This window comes from Rhinolophus sinicus, linkage group LG07 (genome assembly GCF_036562045.2).
Source record: "Rhinolophus sinicus isolate RSC01 linkage group LG07, ASM3656204v1, whole genome shotgun sequence".
Classification (NCBI taxonomy): Eukaryota; Metazoa; Chordata; class Mammalia; order Chiroptera; family Rhinolophidae; genus Rhinolophus; species Rhinolophus sinicus.
The window spans coordinates 128,609,908-128,625,290 of NC_133757.1; the positions used below are offsets into that span (position 1 = coordinate 128,609,908).

Genomic DNA, 15,383 nt, shown 5'->3' on the forward strand with positions numbered 1-15,383 from the left:
ATTCAAAGCTGCAAAAAAACACACACAAAAGCAAACAGACAACTTTGATGGCATTGGTTACGTCGGCCTCACCAGGCCTCAGGGACCTGCAGCTTTCCTTGTTCAAAGGAGAAGTGCATTAGACAAAAGGGGGACACAGGCAAGGGGTCCCTGACAAGATTTGATGAATGTCACTGTACATGATAATTTTCTCCAACAGTTATGAAAAATGTCAGAAGGTCTACAGAGCTTTAGGCAGGATTATTTCCGTTAAATTTAATGGCTATGTTTTATGATTCAGCATATAAGCATTTTAATCATTGCAATAGGTATTTGTAATAATCATTGTAATAATATACAAGTCAGCACATTTTATTTCTTTTCCCTTCCCACTTTTATTCATCACCCTATATTCTCAGGAAACGTAGGTCTGCAAATATAAAAAGAGGCCTTGCCTGCATTACGTATTATAAATACAAGTGTTATCAATGTTATTCTAGAAATGTAATTAAAAACGTAAAATATCTTCAAACAGTCTTGAAAAGTAGGTATTTATAATTTTTAAAAAACTGCTTAGGGAAGAAACGAAAAACTAAATAAAAAAAGGTGTCATGGGACCAAACAGCGGCTGGGTAGACATAAGAGACGCCAGTCAGCATGTCATCAACAAATGGAGTTACATTTATATGGAAAAGTCAGTGGTTTGATGGAAAAAAGAACTATGGCACTAGGGTATACAGCGTGAATGAGCTATGAGTTTCTATTTTTATAATGACTATTAATCAGCTTTTATACCAGTCATGATAGATTTGGGTTCTGCAATTGCTTTGTAATATGGAGAATTTGCAATGAGATTCATGGAACAATCCATTCACAGCTTAATCATGAGGAAAGCTTCTTGGGCTAAAGAGCACGACCAAAGGGGCCCAGGGGTGGGGTTGGGGTGTTAGGCCTGACCAGACTCAGCAGCTCCCTCATTTAAAATGAGCGATCTCTTCTAGCGCAGGGATCTAGTCCTAGTTCCAGTCTGTCTGGTAGTAAAAGTGCAGCTGTTAGAAAGGTCACCATCCCTTCCTCAGGTCAGAGAGCACATGACCTACCCCACAGCCTGGAGCTGTGCACTGAATCCTTCGTGCTATGCAAAATGAACACCGCGTGTTTCCTGCCTGCCGTCGGGGGCCAGACTCCACGGTGCGTTATACTCTCTTAGCATCTCTTCTGAGTACCCAATAATCCTAAGATTTGAGAGTAAACTTGTTAGTAAATTTCACCAGTGCCAAATACATGGACAGGGCACAGAAACGGCTACAGTGATTAGTATACAACTTACTTTCGTGCACATGTAAGGGCTGATTATGGGGTGGCTGGTTATTATGGAAAATGTAATTAATTTATAGACAGAAAACAAGATGCTGGCAACGTTCTGCAATATTTTAAATATAAATTTGTTTAATTAGAATATTAAGTAATTACAATTGGGTAACCTGATTTTATAACACCCCCATAACTCTCTCATCCCATATGGAAACGTAATCTGGCTTAATAAAGGAACACAGGTACTTACTAGCCAGCAATTTAAAATCCCAGTTTGCGTATGGCATCTTATCTGGACAGGAGGACTGGACTGTGTGTCTAATTACTTCTGACCCTGCAGAGCATCTAAGGAGGGACGTGTGTAACTCCACTCCTGGCGCAGGGTCCGAGGTGGCAGCAAACACACCCTCTGTCGTAGTCATCGTGTCGGCTAAACACAGAATGAAGGAGCCTCTGACCTCTGCTGCATCTTATTTCCAAATAGAGATCGTTCCTTTGCATGAAAACTCTGATAGAATGAAGAGGGAAGCACGTGTGTGATGTCCATTTACTGCCTTAGGATAAGCTGTCTGTTGGGTACATGGCAGCTACGCCCACACTGTCTCAGATCCGCATCAGTACAACTAACTACAACCGTGTTCATTAGGTCAATGTGAGGCTGGGCCGAGCTCGACACCGGCCTCTCACCTTGACCATTATCCAGCGGTGTCCACGCGGCGAAGCAGTGAGCGCCAAACCTTCTTGTTCTCACATATAAAATGAGGGGGTTGGGTCATTTAAACAATTAAAAGCTTCCATGTGCTTTATAAACTGATGTGGCAGCCAAGTGATGAACAGTGTTTACAACTAAAAGGGGCGAGTTCCACGGAGGCCAGAGCTGGCTAGCACCTCCAGGAAAAGGGGGAGCATTCAAGGAGTGGGGAGCCAGCCAGCTCTGCTGTGACCAGCCCAGCCGGAGTGCCGAGGAAGTGACCCCACGTCTACACTTCACTGGGTCCTCTTGGAAATGTCACGTCTAGGGCGCTCAGTACCTATCCGAGCAGCCTCCTCAGTTTGTCAGCTGGATCTCAGCACGACACACCCACAGGGAAAACCTGCCATACTTGTACTGTTTTTCCCCACAGGGTTTGGAGGAATCTGTGTCCCCCTCACCAGCTTTCCTCCCTTCCCCAACGTACTAGACCTTCATGGCTAAGAGCCCGCGTCTGCCCTCCTTAGATCTAAATCTCTAAATCTTCTGTATCTGGTAGTGATTTCTGGCACCTTACTTATCCGCCTGTGACAGTGTATCAGTGACGTGCAGCGTTTTTGGTTCTCTCCCTCGCCCCCCGCCCCAGGAGCCTCAGGACCCCTCTGCATGTCACCTGTATAACATGACCTGTGGCAGAGTCAGGGCACATTTAAAACAATGAATGAACGAATGAAACTTCTGCTGAAGGCACATTAGAAAGCAGACGAACTAGTGGGAGAAACCCAGAGTGCGTGTGGGAACCAGGACTGCCGCAGGGGTTGCTGGACTCGCTGCTTTGGGTGGCGTAATGTTGTCCTGTCTGTGGACAGCCAGGCCCGTATTTCATTCTGGGGAGGCAGGCGATCCGATCGATCACCTGGTGTGCTCAGCCGGGAGCGTGAATACCTGACAGTGGGAGCCCAACACTGCAGCCAGCTGTGGGCCGGGGTGGGGTGAAAGGACAGAGACATGGCCACCTGGGCTGCCTGGGAACAACGGGTGGGGCGATGTCCAGCCAAGCGGCCACAAGTGGGCGTATGCTGAGGAAATGCCAGCAAGGTGGCAAGTCTGCATGTGCCACTGCCACACAGTAAGAGCCCCGAGACTCAACGTGTTTGCGGGGTGCCCAAAGCTGGGAACACAAGAATGCTAGAATGGGTAAGTGCACATCTCTGTGATCTCCAGACTGCAAATGTCAGCTCCCAGATGCATGCGTTTTTAGAGTTTAGACACAAGTTATGGCACAAATTATTAGCCATCTGTGCTGTACCACGTATGTGCCACCAGTGATCATATCTTCTCACTTAGTTCAGTTCATCATGTAAGAAATTGAACACGTATTATACTTATAAGTTAATCTGAGCCTTTAAAATCTTCTCTTTTGTCTGTAGAACTTACAATTTTAAAAAGCATAAAGTATTTAGATTTAAAACAGACACAGCTACAACTCAAATGAACTAAATATGCTTCATCCTTTCTTAAACCAAAGTCCAGTTTAAGGTAATGTTCTCAGTGGAACGTATCACTTATTCTGACGATGTCCCTGGTTTTCACAGGTCTGCTCTCGTAGCATCTTTCATTTTGAAATCTGGGGAATACAATGAAGGAGACTGTTTTTCCTACGATGGCTGCATAACAAGCAACGATGCACGGTGTCAGGAAAATGTTGGCTTCCTTTAGATGTATTTACAGCTGACCTAAAGCACTCAAACCAAGAAGGCTAACACATTCTTTTCTCATAGCTACCAGCTGCCAAGGGCAGCAGTACTTCCCCCTAGTGTTGCCCTGTCACAGGGACGTAGACAAAGGTCTTCCAGTGGAGAAGAGAGGCTTGTGAAGGACATGGGGGTTGCTGCTGTGAGTGTGGGCCGCCCTGGGCTTCCCCCCGGGTCACGCTCGGAAGCTGGGCCACGGGGAGATGTCACATCACCAGGGAAGTGGGCTGGGCAGCCAGCCTCCAGAGCCCTGGCCCGCCCGGAGCTGGCACTATCTCAGCGAGGAATTTCGTGGGCGTGGAATGGTCTCAGCTGACACATCAGTTTCGAAGGTGCTACCTGTCTGCCAGTGTTACCTTCACAGGACAATACTAGGTCGGAACACACCAAGCACAGTGTTCCACTCCTTTTTTTCACTCATGTCCTTTAAAAAAAGTCTTAGGGTGAATGAATTGAAAAAAAAAGTTGTGCTCACCTGAATAAGTTATTATATAAACCAGAACTTACCGTGTCTGAATTCCTACTATGAGTTACTATTGTTATAGACACCAAGCTTTAAAATAAACTCTAATTTATTCCTTTTCCTGTTGAATTTTGACAGCATTCTTTATGCCTGATTTTTTAGGGGAACAAAAAAGGATCTCTCTTGCCCTTCCAGTATAACAAAAAGCTTCTCACTTGGAGAACCGGTGAGCATGAAATTCCAATTACAGCAATTCTCATCATAATAGCGCTGTATAGCCACTCATTAGTCGTGATTGTCTGGATAGTAATGGAAGCTCCTGACCCACAGATTCTTTGGCAAACGTTTAGCATGATTCACCACAATGTGCTACGAAGGGTAGCCACGTGGTTTGTACTTAGCCTTGGAACCGAAGGGGTGGGTCTCATGAGGTTTATGAGACAGTGAATGGTGCAAAATTACTAGACTGTCAGTATTCTTTGTCGTAAGGAACCGCACTGCTCTTTTAACTTCTGGAACCTTCTGACGTGTGTGTGCGTGTGTGTGTTCACTCATCATTTACTTTCTTGTGTTATTACAGTTTGAAATGGATAGTAGCCTTAGGCAAAACACTGTATGTTGGTTGTGAGTGATTCTGCATGTTATAAATCGTTGGTGGTAATTCTGATGGCCTTATTGAAGAGCTTTCCTATGTCTGAAATTTCAAGTTATTGAATACTGAGAGAATTTGTTTTCCTCCTATTTCCTATTGCTTTTTTTTTAAACAACCCTCACTCTAGTAATTCAAATTTCTCTCTGCTCATTGCCTTGGTAAAAATAATTTGGTGAAAAAATGTTATCCAACATTTTGTCTATTAAAAACAGTTTTCCCTTTTTATGGGCAATCATTTTTCTTAATTTAAATAATCAAATCATTCAACTGGATACTTCTCTAAGTTGAAAGATAAAAATTAAAATACCACTTGTTAGCTGAAAAAATATACTGCTTAATTTTTCATTCTCCACTCATAAAAGGTAGTTCTTTTGCCTTGGCTAATATTTTAATACACTATTTTAATAACTTATGACATTATTACTCATGAGCTGAATTAACTAAGAATTTCACAAGAATAACTAAGAAGTAAAAATATCTAGTTGTTGCATTTCTAATACTTTAAACATATTATTTGCTAGAAGCAAAAGCCGAGAATCAAACTTTTGAAAGTTGCTGAAAATAAAATGCTTTTATGAGTCCAATTAGTACTTAGAAAGGGGCCCTGGAAAGATTACATCAGACGCAAATCCTGGAGTCATTACCACATTGTTGAAACGAATATTTACTGTGTGAGCAGTGTTCTGGAACAAATGTGTTAGAAAGATGCACTTTGGGGAGCCAGCCAGCAAAAGCAGGCACTGAACACAACACAATCAAGGCTCGTCCTGAAGGGATTTTTATTTCACTAATGCTGTCATCAAAACGTACATGTCTCTTTGTGGAACCAATTTGTTATATTTCCCTTCATACTGTGTTTGGATGTGAGATGACAAGAATGACAAAAGTCTCCCAAATGCCTGTTAGGGACCATCTCAAACAAAGCCCCTTAGGTGATTTTACTGAAGATTAGATGATATTCTGCCAACTTAAGAAATCACCGTGATTTAGGAAATCGTCCATGTCAGAAGAGTCTTTACTTGTGATGACAGAATTCTCCAAGCTTCCCTTTTGTACCTTTTGGTTTCTAGTTTCTTGTGACATTTTGGGAGAAAACCTAGCAAGAATACAGGTCAGCTCAGGAAATCTAAAAGATAAGTCTTCATGAGAGCCTTTTAGAAAGGAACCAGGTCACTTCTGGAGGACGACGTGCCTGGCAGTGTGCAAGCCAGCATGTCAGAGGCCGTGTGCAAGAGACATGAAGAGATGCTGCTCAGGCAGGCGCAGTTAGCAGACACGCAGCTGGGGACGTGTGCTAGTCCTACAGCACAGAGGCTGCGTGACAGTGCTCATGCCATAGACAATGTGTGGGCAAAATGCCCCCAAAGCCATGCTCCAACCACAGTGGCTGTCTGCTGGGTACATTTACAGCCGCGTGTGACTGCTGTCTAGATAATTCAGCAGCACTTAGGGGCTAAGATCTGCGGCACACTCGTAATAAAAACCCGGCTGTAGCTCTGAAGTGAAAAGCCTCCACATCCCACCACCGATTGTCTGCCACGTGCTGAAAAGACCGATGTCTGAGGAAAAGCTGAACTTGGAACGTCAGTTCTCGGGAAATACACCGCCTTTCTCCAGGGGAGGAGCACGGTCCCTCAGGCCTGGGACTTCTCATTTATCTTCAATGGTGAAGCATTCCTTTGTTAATCAAAGCCTGGATATGCACACAAGGATGCAGGGAGGCACGGGAGCACTGAGGAGGAACCCGGAGAAAAGAATCTTCTCACAAAGCAGGAGCCGGAGCCCAGGGGCTTCTCGGGCACTGACTGGTCACAAGAGTTGTGACGAGATGTGCTGAGTTACTGGTTTTCCTTGCTGTTTTCTAGTCCTCTACCGTTTTCTTTGTATTCTTCTGCAAACACTTAGACAAACGTAACAGCCTCAAGAGAAACCTGTCCAAGCCCAGACTCCGGTGTCTGGTCCCTCACGAATGCATGTCGAGTGGTTTCCCTTTGCACAGAGCCTCTGTGTGAGTGGGGGCACTCAGACGCGGGAGCACCGCCTTCATCCTGATGCCTGGGACACACTGGCACAGGCGACGTGCACTGGACACGAGGAAGGATGACACCTAGGAAATCAGTGCTTTCCACGTGTACCATCCGCACGCAGCCTTTCATGACGCTTAGTACGCTGCTGCCACGTAACACCCATTGGCTTTTAGGAACTGAAGCATTTGGAAAGGACGAAACTTAGATATGACCTTCTGCTTCTTTCATTTCATACGTGAGGAAAAACGAGGCCTCTCCAGACGTGTGTTCTGGTCGAGGGGAAATCTGAGACGTCACCTAAATACACACGATCCCAGCACTTTAGTGAAAACACTAGGCTGCTGTTTACTGCCCTGTGAACTTCTGCAGTGGACTTCAACTGCCCCCTCACCCCCTGCCCGCCCTGCCCGGCCCCATTTCTTCATCTGTAAGAGAAATAAAAACTGGGGTAGACTCCACCTCCCTGGATCGCGGAGAGGATCCCGTGAGCCGGGTGTGCCAGGCCGGTTATGTGCGGCCAGGGAGTCAGCTGTGAGGGTGGCCATGACGGGGATCGGGGACAAAGAGGGACCTGGACTCCAGGGACGGCCTGGTGCCCCTTCCCTCAGTTCACTGCTTGCTTATATGAATGAAGGACCCATGATGAGCTTCTACCTTCCCTCGTGTGTAACCCGTACTCTGCTCGCAGTGGGTGCTCAACTCAGAGGTAAAGGAGTGACTTTGTGCTTCAACACTTGACTCTCTCTCCTTGGATTTGCTCCTTCACACATCACCCCACAGCCAGTCTTTCTCTATTTCTACATTGTGATTATCTTAGCCATTCCTCACAGCTATTTTAAATTAATTCTATGTCCTTTTAAAGAAAAAAAGGAGTCTGTTCATCACCTTTCCTTTTCAAATTAAGACAGTTTACTTAGAAGCTGTGTTGCCAAGCAGCTATGGAAAGCTTCTGGCTTACAGGCTTTTTTTTTTTTTTTTTAATTATTAAAATTTTGGGGTGACATTGGTGAGTAAAATTATATAAGTTTCAAGTGTACATTTCTCTATGTATCACACTGTGTGCTCACCACCCAAAATCGGTTCTCCTTCCATAATATATTTGACCCCTTTATCCTTTTCTACCCTCTTGCATCCTTTCCGTCTGGTAACCACTAACCTGTTGTCTGTGTCTATGAGTTTCTGTTTCTTTGTTGGTTTGTCTTGTTCCTTTGTTGCTCTCAGTTTTATATCCTACATATGAGTAAAGTCATATGGTTCTCGACTTTTTCTGACTTATTTCGCTTAGCATGGTAATCTCAAGATCCATCCATGTTGTCACAAATGGCACTATTTCATCTTTTCTTACGGCAGAATAGTATTCCATGGTGTATATATACCACATCTTCTTTACGTAATCATCTATCGAAGAACACTTTGGTTGTTTCCATGTCTCTGCCACTGTAAATAATGTTGCGATGAACATCAGGATTCATGTATCTTTACAGATGAATGTTTTCAGATTTTTTGGGTAGATACTCAGAAGAGAAATTGCTGGGTCATATGGTAATTCTATTCTTCATTTTTTGAGGAACCTCCACACTGCTTTCCATGACGGCTGCACCAGTCTGCATTCCCACCAACACTGTATGAGGGTTCCTTTTTCTCCACAGCCTCTCCAACACTTGTTATTACTTGTCTTGTTGATACTAGCCATTCTAACAGGTGTGAGGTGGTATCTCATTGTAGTTTTGATTTGCATTTCCCTAATAGGTAGTGAAGTTGAGCATTTTTACATTTACATGTTGGCCATTTGTCTTCTTGAGAGAAGTGTCTGCTCAGATCCTCTGCCTGTTTTCTAATTGGATTGTTTGTTTTTATGTTCAGTTGTAGGACTTTATATATTTTGGATATTAGCCCCTTATCGGAGGTGTTGTGTGTGACTATGTGCATTGCATTCTAACTCCTCTGACTGCAAAGAACACGTCTGCGATTGTCAGGGTCCAGTGAAAGGGGCTGCAGTGTCTGGGTGAGAACGACAGCACATGCAGGCCTCGGCTTTTAACATTTACTCATTAAAGGGTTCTGTCCACTCTTTCAGTAGATTTAAATACTGAAAGAATATGTATTCTCTAATAAATATCTCACTAGCTCCTCACTGTGCAAATGATAGAAATGAAAAAGCTGAACTATAGGGATGGTGATGGCAATTTTTAAAATTCTATGGAAATGTCTTTTCAAAAGAAAAGGTGACGTACCTCACTGTGTGTACGACAGTAGATGACAAAGAAAATTCATAACCTCGGAGGGGGAGAAACCTCTTCATCTGGTTTACACAAACTCAACGCAACACCATCTGGGAAGTGGGAAGGGCGCTCCCTGGATGGCGACAATGTTCTTGGTGCTGAAGGCCGTGAGCGGGTGCCCTGTCCCTGCTAGGTTGGGGACAAACACAGCTGCCAGCCTCCAATTATCCCAACTTGTACCCAAAAAGGATGCTTGGGCACGCAGTTGGACAGTGGAAGCCAGCTTGGCGCCGCACCCACATTTGGGGCGTCGCACAGGAAATTCCATGACCATGAGTGCTAGCAGTGGTGGGTCACCAGGCCCAGGACCCTCCTCACTCTGCCTTGCATGCCTTGCACAAGCGCACCCTAAGGCTGGCACCTATTTGCACTCAGAACCCTACATGCAAAGGGTGCTTTGATGCAGCTTTCTGGCTTCTGGCCTCTGAAGGACAGCCAGGGGAGGGGACGTTCCCTGAGTCACCAGGCCCTCTAGGGCACAGCACCTTTCACACTTCATGCTTGAAAGTTCTCCTGGAAACATGATGCTTCATGCCCACAAGTCTGGACAAGCAGGGGGTCTGAGATCCTTTGGGGTTTGAGTTACCCCAGATTTTTGGTCACATAACTAAGTGCCTACGGCATTTAAAAGTGAGGCAAGCTTTCCGAACAGATGCCTCCAAGCAGAGGGGAGACATGACTGTGCTACCTGGGGGTCAGCCACCCGAGGTGTGTGTTTTGCCCTTGGGGTTCCCAGTAACCAGTCCTGTCACCTTCAACAAGGTATCTAACCTCTCTGGGGTTTTCAGTTTTCACTACTATAACAAGAATAACAGTCCCCACCATTTCCCTGCCTCCCAGGGTGTTGTTGGAATTCATGAGTCATTGGTGACAAGCTTCCCACATTCTCCCTCAGAGAATGCTGGAATGTAAATAAAAGTAACATCTCTATTTTGCTAACTCTTTTTCTTCTGCATGTCTTAGCATTCAGAAAGAGTCTTTTGAAGCAGCAGCAATTATCGTAGGTGTTACATATCATAAAGGAGCTGTATCTGCCAGGAAAAACAGAAAGCTTGAGTCAGAGAAAGTGTGCTTTTGGTTCACTCTCTAATGGAACCAGTGGGAGGTTGGGTGATGGCAAGTAAAGGATTACTGGACAGAGAGCGTAGGAAAGTCAGAGGAGGAAGGAATTAAAGATGCCGTCCAGAAGTGGAGAGAAGGAACAGCCTGAGATGGGCTTTGACGTTCTGGAGAGAGGAGGTGCGGCTGGGAGGTGTTTGCACTTCAGGGCTGAGCTCTGAGCAACGAGAGCGATCTCACTGCTGGCTGTGTGCAAGCAGAAGTGAGCTTCAAGGAGAAAAGTGTCCTCAGCGCAGTCTGGTTAACTGGCCGGTGAACTGTCTAGGACCGCTGACAAAAATAAGTAATTCCAGGATGAGTGCAGACTATGACATTTACAACTACCTCAGGGAGATTTAGCTTTTTAAAAAGTATGGAATGTCTAAATTTTAAACTTATAGAATAACCTCTTATAGCATTTACTATTTTTAACCATTTGCCTACTAGAAGTCTACATGAGGATATAAAGGTAAACGTTGCAATTATTTGTTTTTATTAATTCTTTTTTAAACCATGTTTCACAATTCATGTCTAATTATAATTTGGTTTAGGAGCTGTAGGTTTTCTTTATGTGTCTCCTCTGAGGGCATTCAAACCAAAGGGACTTTTTTCGGGACTGTTTTTTCCTGATTTTCTCTTTAAAGTACAGCTGTCATATTTTCTCTGGGCCTAAGTTGGTCTATTTAAATGAGAAGGGAACTGAGGTTTCACTATGCTCCCACAAGTCACCTACTTCTTTTTTTTTTTCAATTTTTTTTATTTAAGTGTGTTTTTCCAGGACCCATCAGCTCCAAGTAGTTGTTTCAATCTAGTTGTGGAGGGCGCAGCTCACAGTGGCCCATGTAGGGATCTAACCGGCAACCCTAGTGTTATAAGCATCGTGTTCTAACCAGCTGAGCTAACTGGCCGTCTCCACACAAGTCACTTTATTTCAACAGTCATTCCTTTGGTTGTCTGAATTGTCTGTATGGCCTTATCGTCAACCAGAAGTGAAAAGTAAAGAGGTAGGAAAAGGTAATACACCAGTTCCTGTAGGGTTTGGTTTAAGATTCCACGTATAATTGAATGTATTCTATGTAGTATTTTCTGAATTTAAAATCTAAGTAAATCACCTCTCAGAAGCTTTTCATCAAGATATTAGAGTCAAACTCTAACACCAAAGTCCGTGCTGAACTAACGTGCTGCTATGACCATTGCAGGTGGGTCGAGTCAGAGGCTGCACGTCATGTCTGCTTTCGAAGATGCTGACACAGAAGAGACGGTCACTTGTCTGCAGGTCACTGTGTACCACCCTGGTCAGTGGCAAAGCGGAACATTCCAGTTAATAAGGTTTCACCACCGAGAGAGACTGCCGTCCAGTGAAGTGGTGAAGTTTGGCTGCAACTCCAACACCTGTCGGTACACTTTTCAGGACAAACAGGTTTCCCGAGTCCAGTTTGCTCTGCAGCTGTTCAAGAAGTTCGATGGCTCGGTTCTCTCCTTTGAAATTAAAAATATGAGTAAGAAGACTAGTCTGCTTGTGGACAACACAGAGCTGGGCTACCTGAACAAGGTGGATCTGCCACACAAGTGCATGGTCAGGTTCGGCGACTACCAGCTTCTGATGGAGAAGGTCGACGGGCAGTCACTGGAAGTCTTCGAGACTCAGTTTCTCCTGTCACCAAGATCACTCCTGCAAGAGAAACACTGGCCGCCAGGGAGGCCCGTGCCTGAGTACGGCGGTTACCTATCCTGCTGCCCCCCAAGCACATCTCCTACAGAAACGGACGAAAGTGAGTCGTGAGCAGGGCTAAGGGCAGCCCTGGATGAGGACTGTAGACGCTTTCCAGACGCCACTGTTCAGGGTTTATTAGCGCAGAATGTTGTCCCCACAGGCAGTGCTTCCGCATGGTGAGAGCTCATATGACACATGATTATATCTCCACAGTCTAGAAGATTCTGTCTTGACGACCGAATGCATTGACTGACTTGAAACAGCATCACTTTTATGCTCTAACACGAGTGTTAATATTGCTTTCAATATGCCTTGTAGAAAAATTAGCCATAGTCTTACTATCAGGAGATAAGTACTGTTACCGTTGTGTGTGTGTGCTTATCTCAAGTTCTTCTTTTTACTTTTTCAGTGATCTAACACTTGTTTAATTCCTTATAGTAGTTATGTTAAAATAGCAGGTGTGGTTCCTGTTTTACAAACTGGGCCCTGAATGAAACAGTCAGCTGCCATTTCAGGCGGTGACGAAGGACGAGCACTGTGAAATGTGTGCCTGGAATTTAACTGGGCTTCTAGTTGGTTGTCCCCACTTGTCCCCAAACACTCACTCACCCCGACACTGTTTCTTTGGCCTCGTATCTCTGAAGCGATGACTAGGGGCCGGGGACACTGGAGAGGAGAATGCTGTGTTGCTGATGGAAGGTCCCGGAGGATCCAGCGGGGACCCGTCTGGTACCGCTTGCTACCATCTTCACAGAAGAGAAAACCCAGTAACGAGTAGCTTTTGCAATACTGTTAGTGAAATTCCGGCTCCTAAGCCAAAAGCAAGGCACTAATGTTTTAACCCAGAAAACTTCTGAGGTCTGACAGCGGGACTTCACCTTAGGTAAGGGTACCTTTTTATGACATCCCTTCTGATGTCATAAAACAATTTTTCAGTCACCCAGAGTTACACTTTTTCTAGCAGCTAAACAAAACCCCAAACCTCAAAAATCCCCCCCCAAAACAACACTGGTGTAATCTCTACAGAAAGGCATCGTGTGCAGCGTCACAGGTAGGCTCTGACTCACTGTCCGGGGGCGCTAATCCACCGTTTCCTTTGCGATCTGTCACTAACGGTAAGCTTTAGTTTCCTCTTCTGAAAAACAGGTTGAAACGGTGTCTCCCTCACAGGGTTTGTGTGGAAATCACTGAGACAAAGTAGAGTCCTCAGCGGTCCCCCAGTCACAGCGTCCACGACGCCATGAAAGCACGAGCACCAGTGGGTAGTCGTGGTCACTGAGCTGCAGAGGACAGTCCTGTGATGCGATGTCAGAAACCACTCCCTTAAATCATCTGTAATAAGAAATACTCATGATAATTTAATGTCATTTTCCTAATTTCATTTCAGCATTAATATTTCCTAAGGATTCCAGAATCACTTGCGACACAGAAAAATCTGTTTCACTAAATTTTTTTGTGATCTCCTTTACTGACAGATAATTAACCAAACGTACCAAGTGAATGAAGATGGGTAAACACTATAAAGGTATTTGATATAAAATCTTTTTCAAATGTGTCCTTAAGACTGGATAGCTTTAGATACTTATAAAATGAAAACTGGCCTCCACTAGAAGAATGTTATTTTTCCAATTACTGAAGGAGAAAAGCAGGCATGATTCCAAGTCATGCCGTTTCAGAAGTTCGAGCATTGTCAACACCCTCGCATTACGCCAATCCCCCGTAGCCACCCTATTTCTGTCCTCCGACAGCAACTTTTCAAATAGTCGTCCACACTGGCCATTGTGACTTTTCTCCCCTTAGCTCGGCCCCCATGCCTCCACCTGTGCACATCCTGCCATGCACACTAGTCTCCGTGTCCCCAAGCCCACTGAGGCCGCCATCCTTTCCTCTCAGTGCCCCAGCAGCACTTGAGATAGTGCCCCTCAGTCACTGGCTCCGGCTCCCTCCACGCCTCCTGTGTCTCAGAGCTTCTTGTGACCCTTTCCCTCCCCAACTTCTGAGTGTCTACACTCAGCTGGGCTTCTCTGCCTCGATGCTCCCCGGGATGACCTCAGCCACCTACGAAGGACCCTAAACCTACACCCAGACCTGTTCCCTGAGCTGCAGACATAGATCCCATCACCTGCTTTCTTCTTCTTTCCAATTTCTCATAAGCACCTCAAGTGTAATTTTCCAACCCTACTCTTAATTTCCTCCCCTTGCCCAAACCTGTTCTTCCAACATGTCGTAATGTCGAAAACCAAGAAGTTGTCATCACACAGGTGCAGCTGCTGTGTTGTTGTCACACTTCTGTAGATTTGGCCAGTAGGAAGAAAGACAATGAACCCATATAGATTTAGACATTTTTTATTACTTACACAGATAGCAAAAGCAAGGTCAGCATGGAGCCAGCTTCCTGTGTCCCTGGTCCCCAGGAGGGCACTGAACCAGGGGCCGGTCACAGAGTAAAGCCACCACCCATCTCTGAACAGCTGAGGTGGGGACCAGCGAAGTGGGTGAGAAATTGCCATGTGGCAGCCTTCTGCAAGACAGGAGGCAGGTGACAAAGGGCGTGTGACAGCTCCTCCAGGACTACGTATCGTGCCATGTCCCAGGGAGCAGCACAGGCCGTTCTGTCACGCCTGGGGCCTGACTCTGGCTGTGTGTCCCTGTGGACGTGGGCAGTCACCAGGGTGCCATGCTGGATGCGTTCCCAGTCACCCGGCTCCACCCATCTTTTGTCCCCATGTCTAACCCATTAGGAAATCGCGTTGGTTCTACCTCTCTGCATTCCTACAGCACCGTCACCCCGAGCCACACCAGGTGCCATTGGGAGCCCCGCACCCCCTCCCGCTCTCCACCCCATTCTCTTCCAAGCAGTACGGGGAGTTTTCAAGGAAGCAGATGTGCTCACTGGTCCTCCAGCTGAGAGACGGCACTGGCCTCCCATCACCCTGGACCATGGCCTGCAGGCCCCTCCTTCCATCACCTCACCCCACTCTGCCTCCCCCAGGATTCCCCTGCACACGAACACACACACACACACACACACACACACACACACACTTTCTGAGCTGGCTGCCTCCTACTCAACAACCCTGTCTCAACACAGGGACCATCTCCTCAGAAAAGACTTTCTCGGCCTATGAGAAGCATTCATTGGTCCCTAGCTCCCCTCGGTCCGGTCATCTGGCATATTTCCTAATTGTAATCTGTGATTTTCTTATTTGTCTGTTTACTGGTTATTGTCTGTCTCTCTCATCAGAATGTAAGCAAAAGAGCAGAAACTTTTATGTGTTTTCATGGCTATGTCCCTAATACACTACCAGACACAGTAGATTCTCCAATAGCTGCTGAATGAATGTTACTTCTAGTGTGTTTATAAACATACAAAGAAAATTAATGTCCTTTTCTTAGCAGTTAAAACACA

General features: G+C 45.5%; 1 protein-coding gene across 1 annotated transcript in view; it reads left to right on the forward strand.

The window, feature by feature from the left end:
* TIFA (TRAF interacting protein with forkhead associated domain) overlaps positions 1-15,124 on the forward strand; it is a 28,499-nt gene extending 13,375 nt beyond the window's left edge. The window contains exon 2 of the mRNA XM_074338650.1: positions 11,460-15,124. Coding sequence (XP_074194751.1) covers positions 11,486-12,043 — 558 coding nt within the window. The 5' untranslated portion in view covers positions 11,460-11,485 and the 3' untranslated portion in view covers positions 12,044-15,124. The remainder of the gene's footprint in view (positions 1-11,459) is intronic.
* Positions 15,125-15,383: the final 259 nt, after the last annotated feature.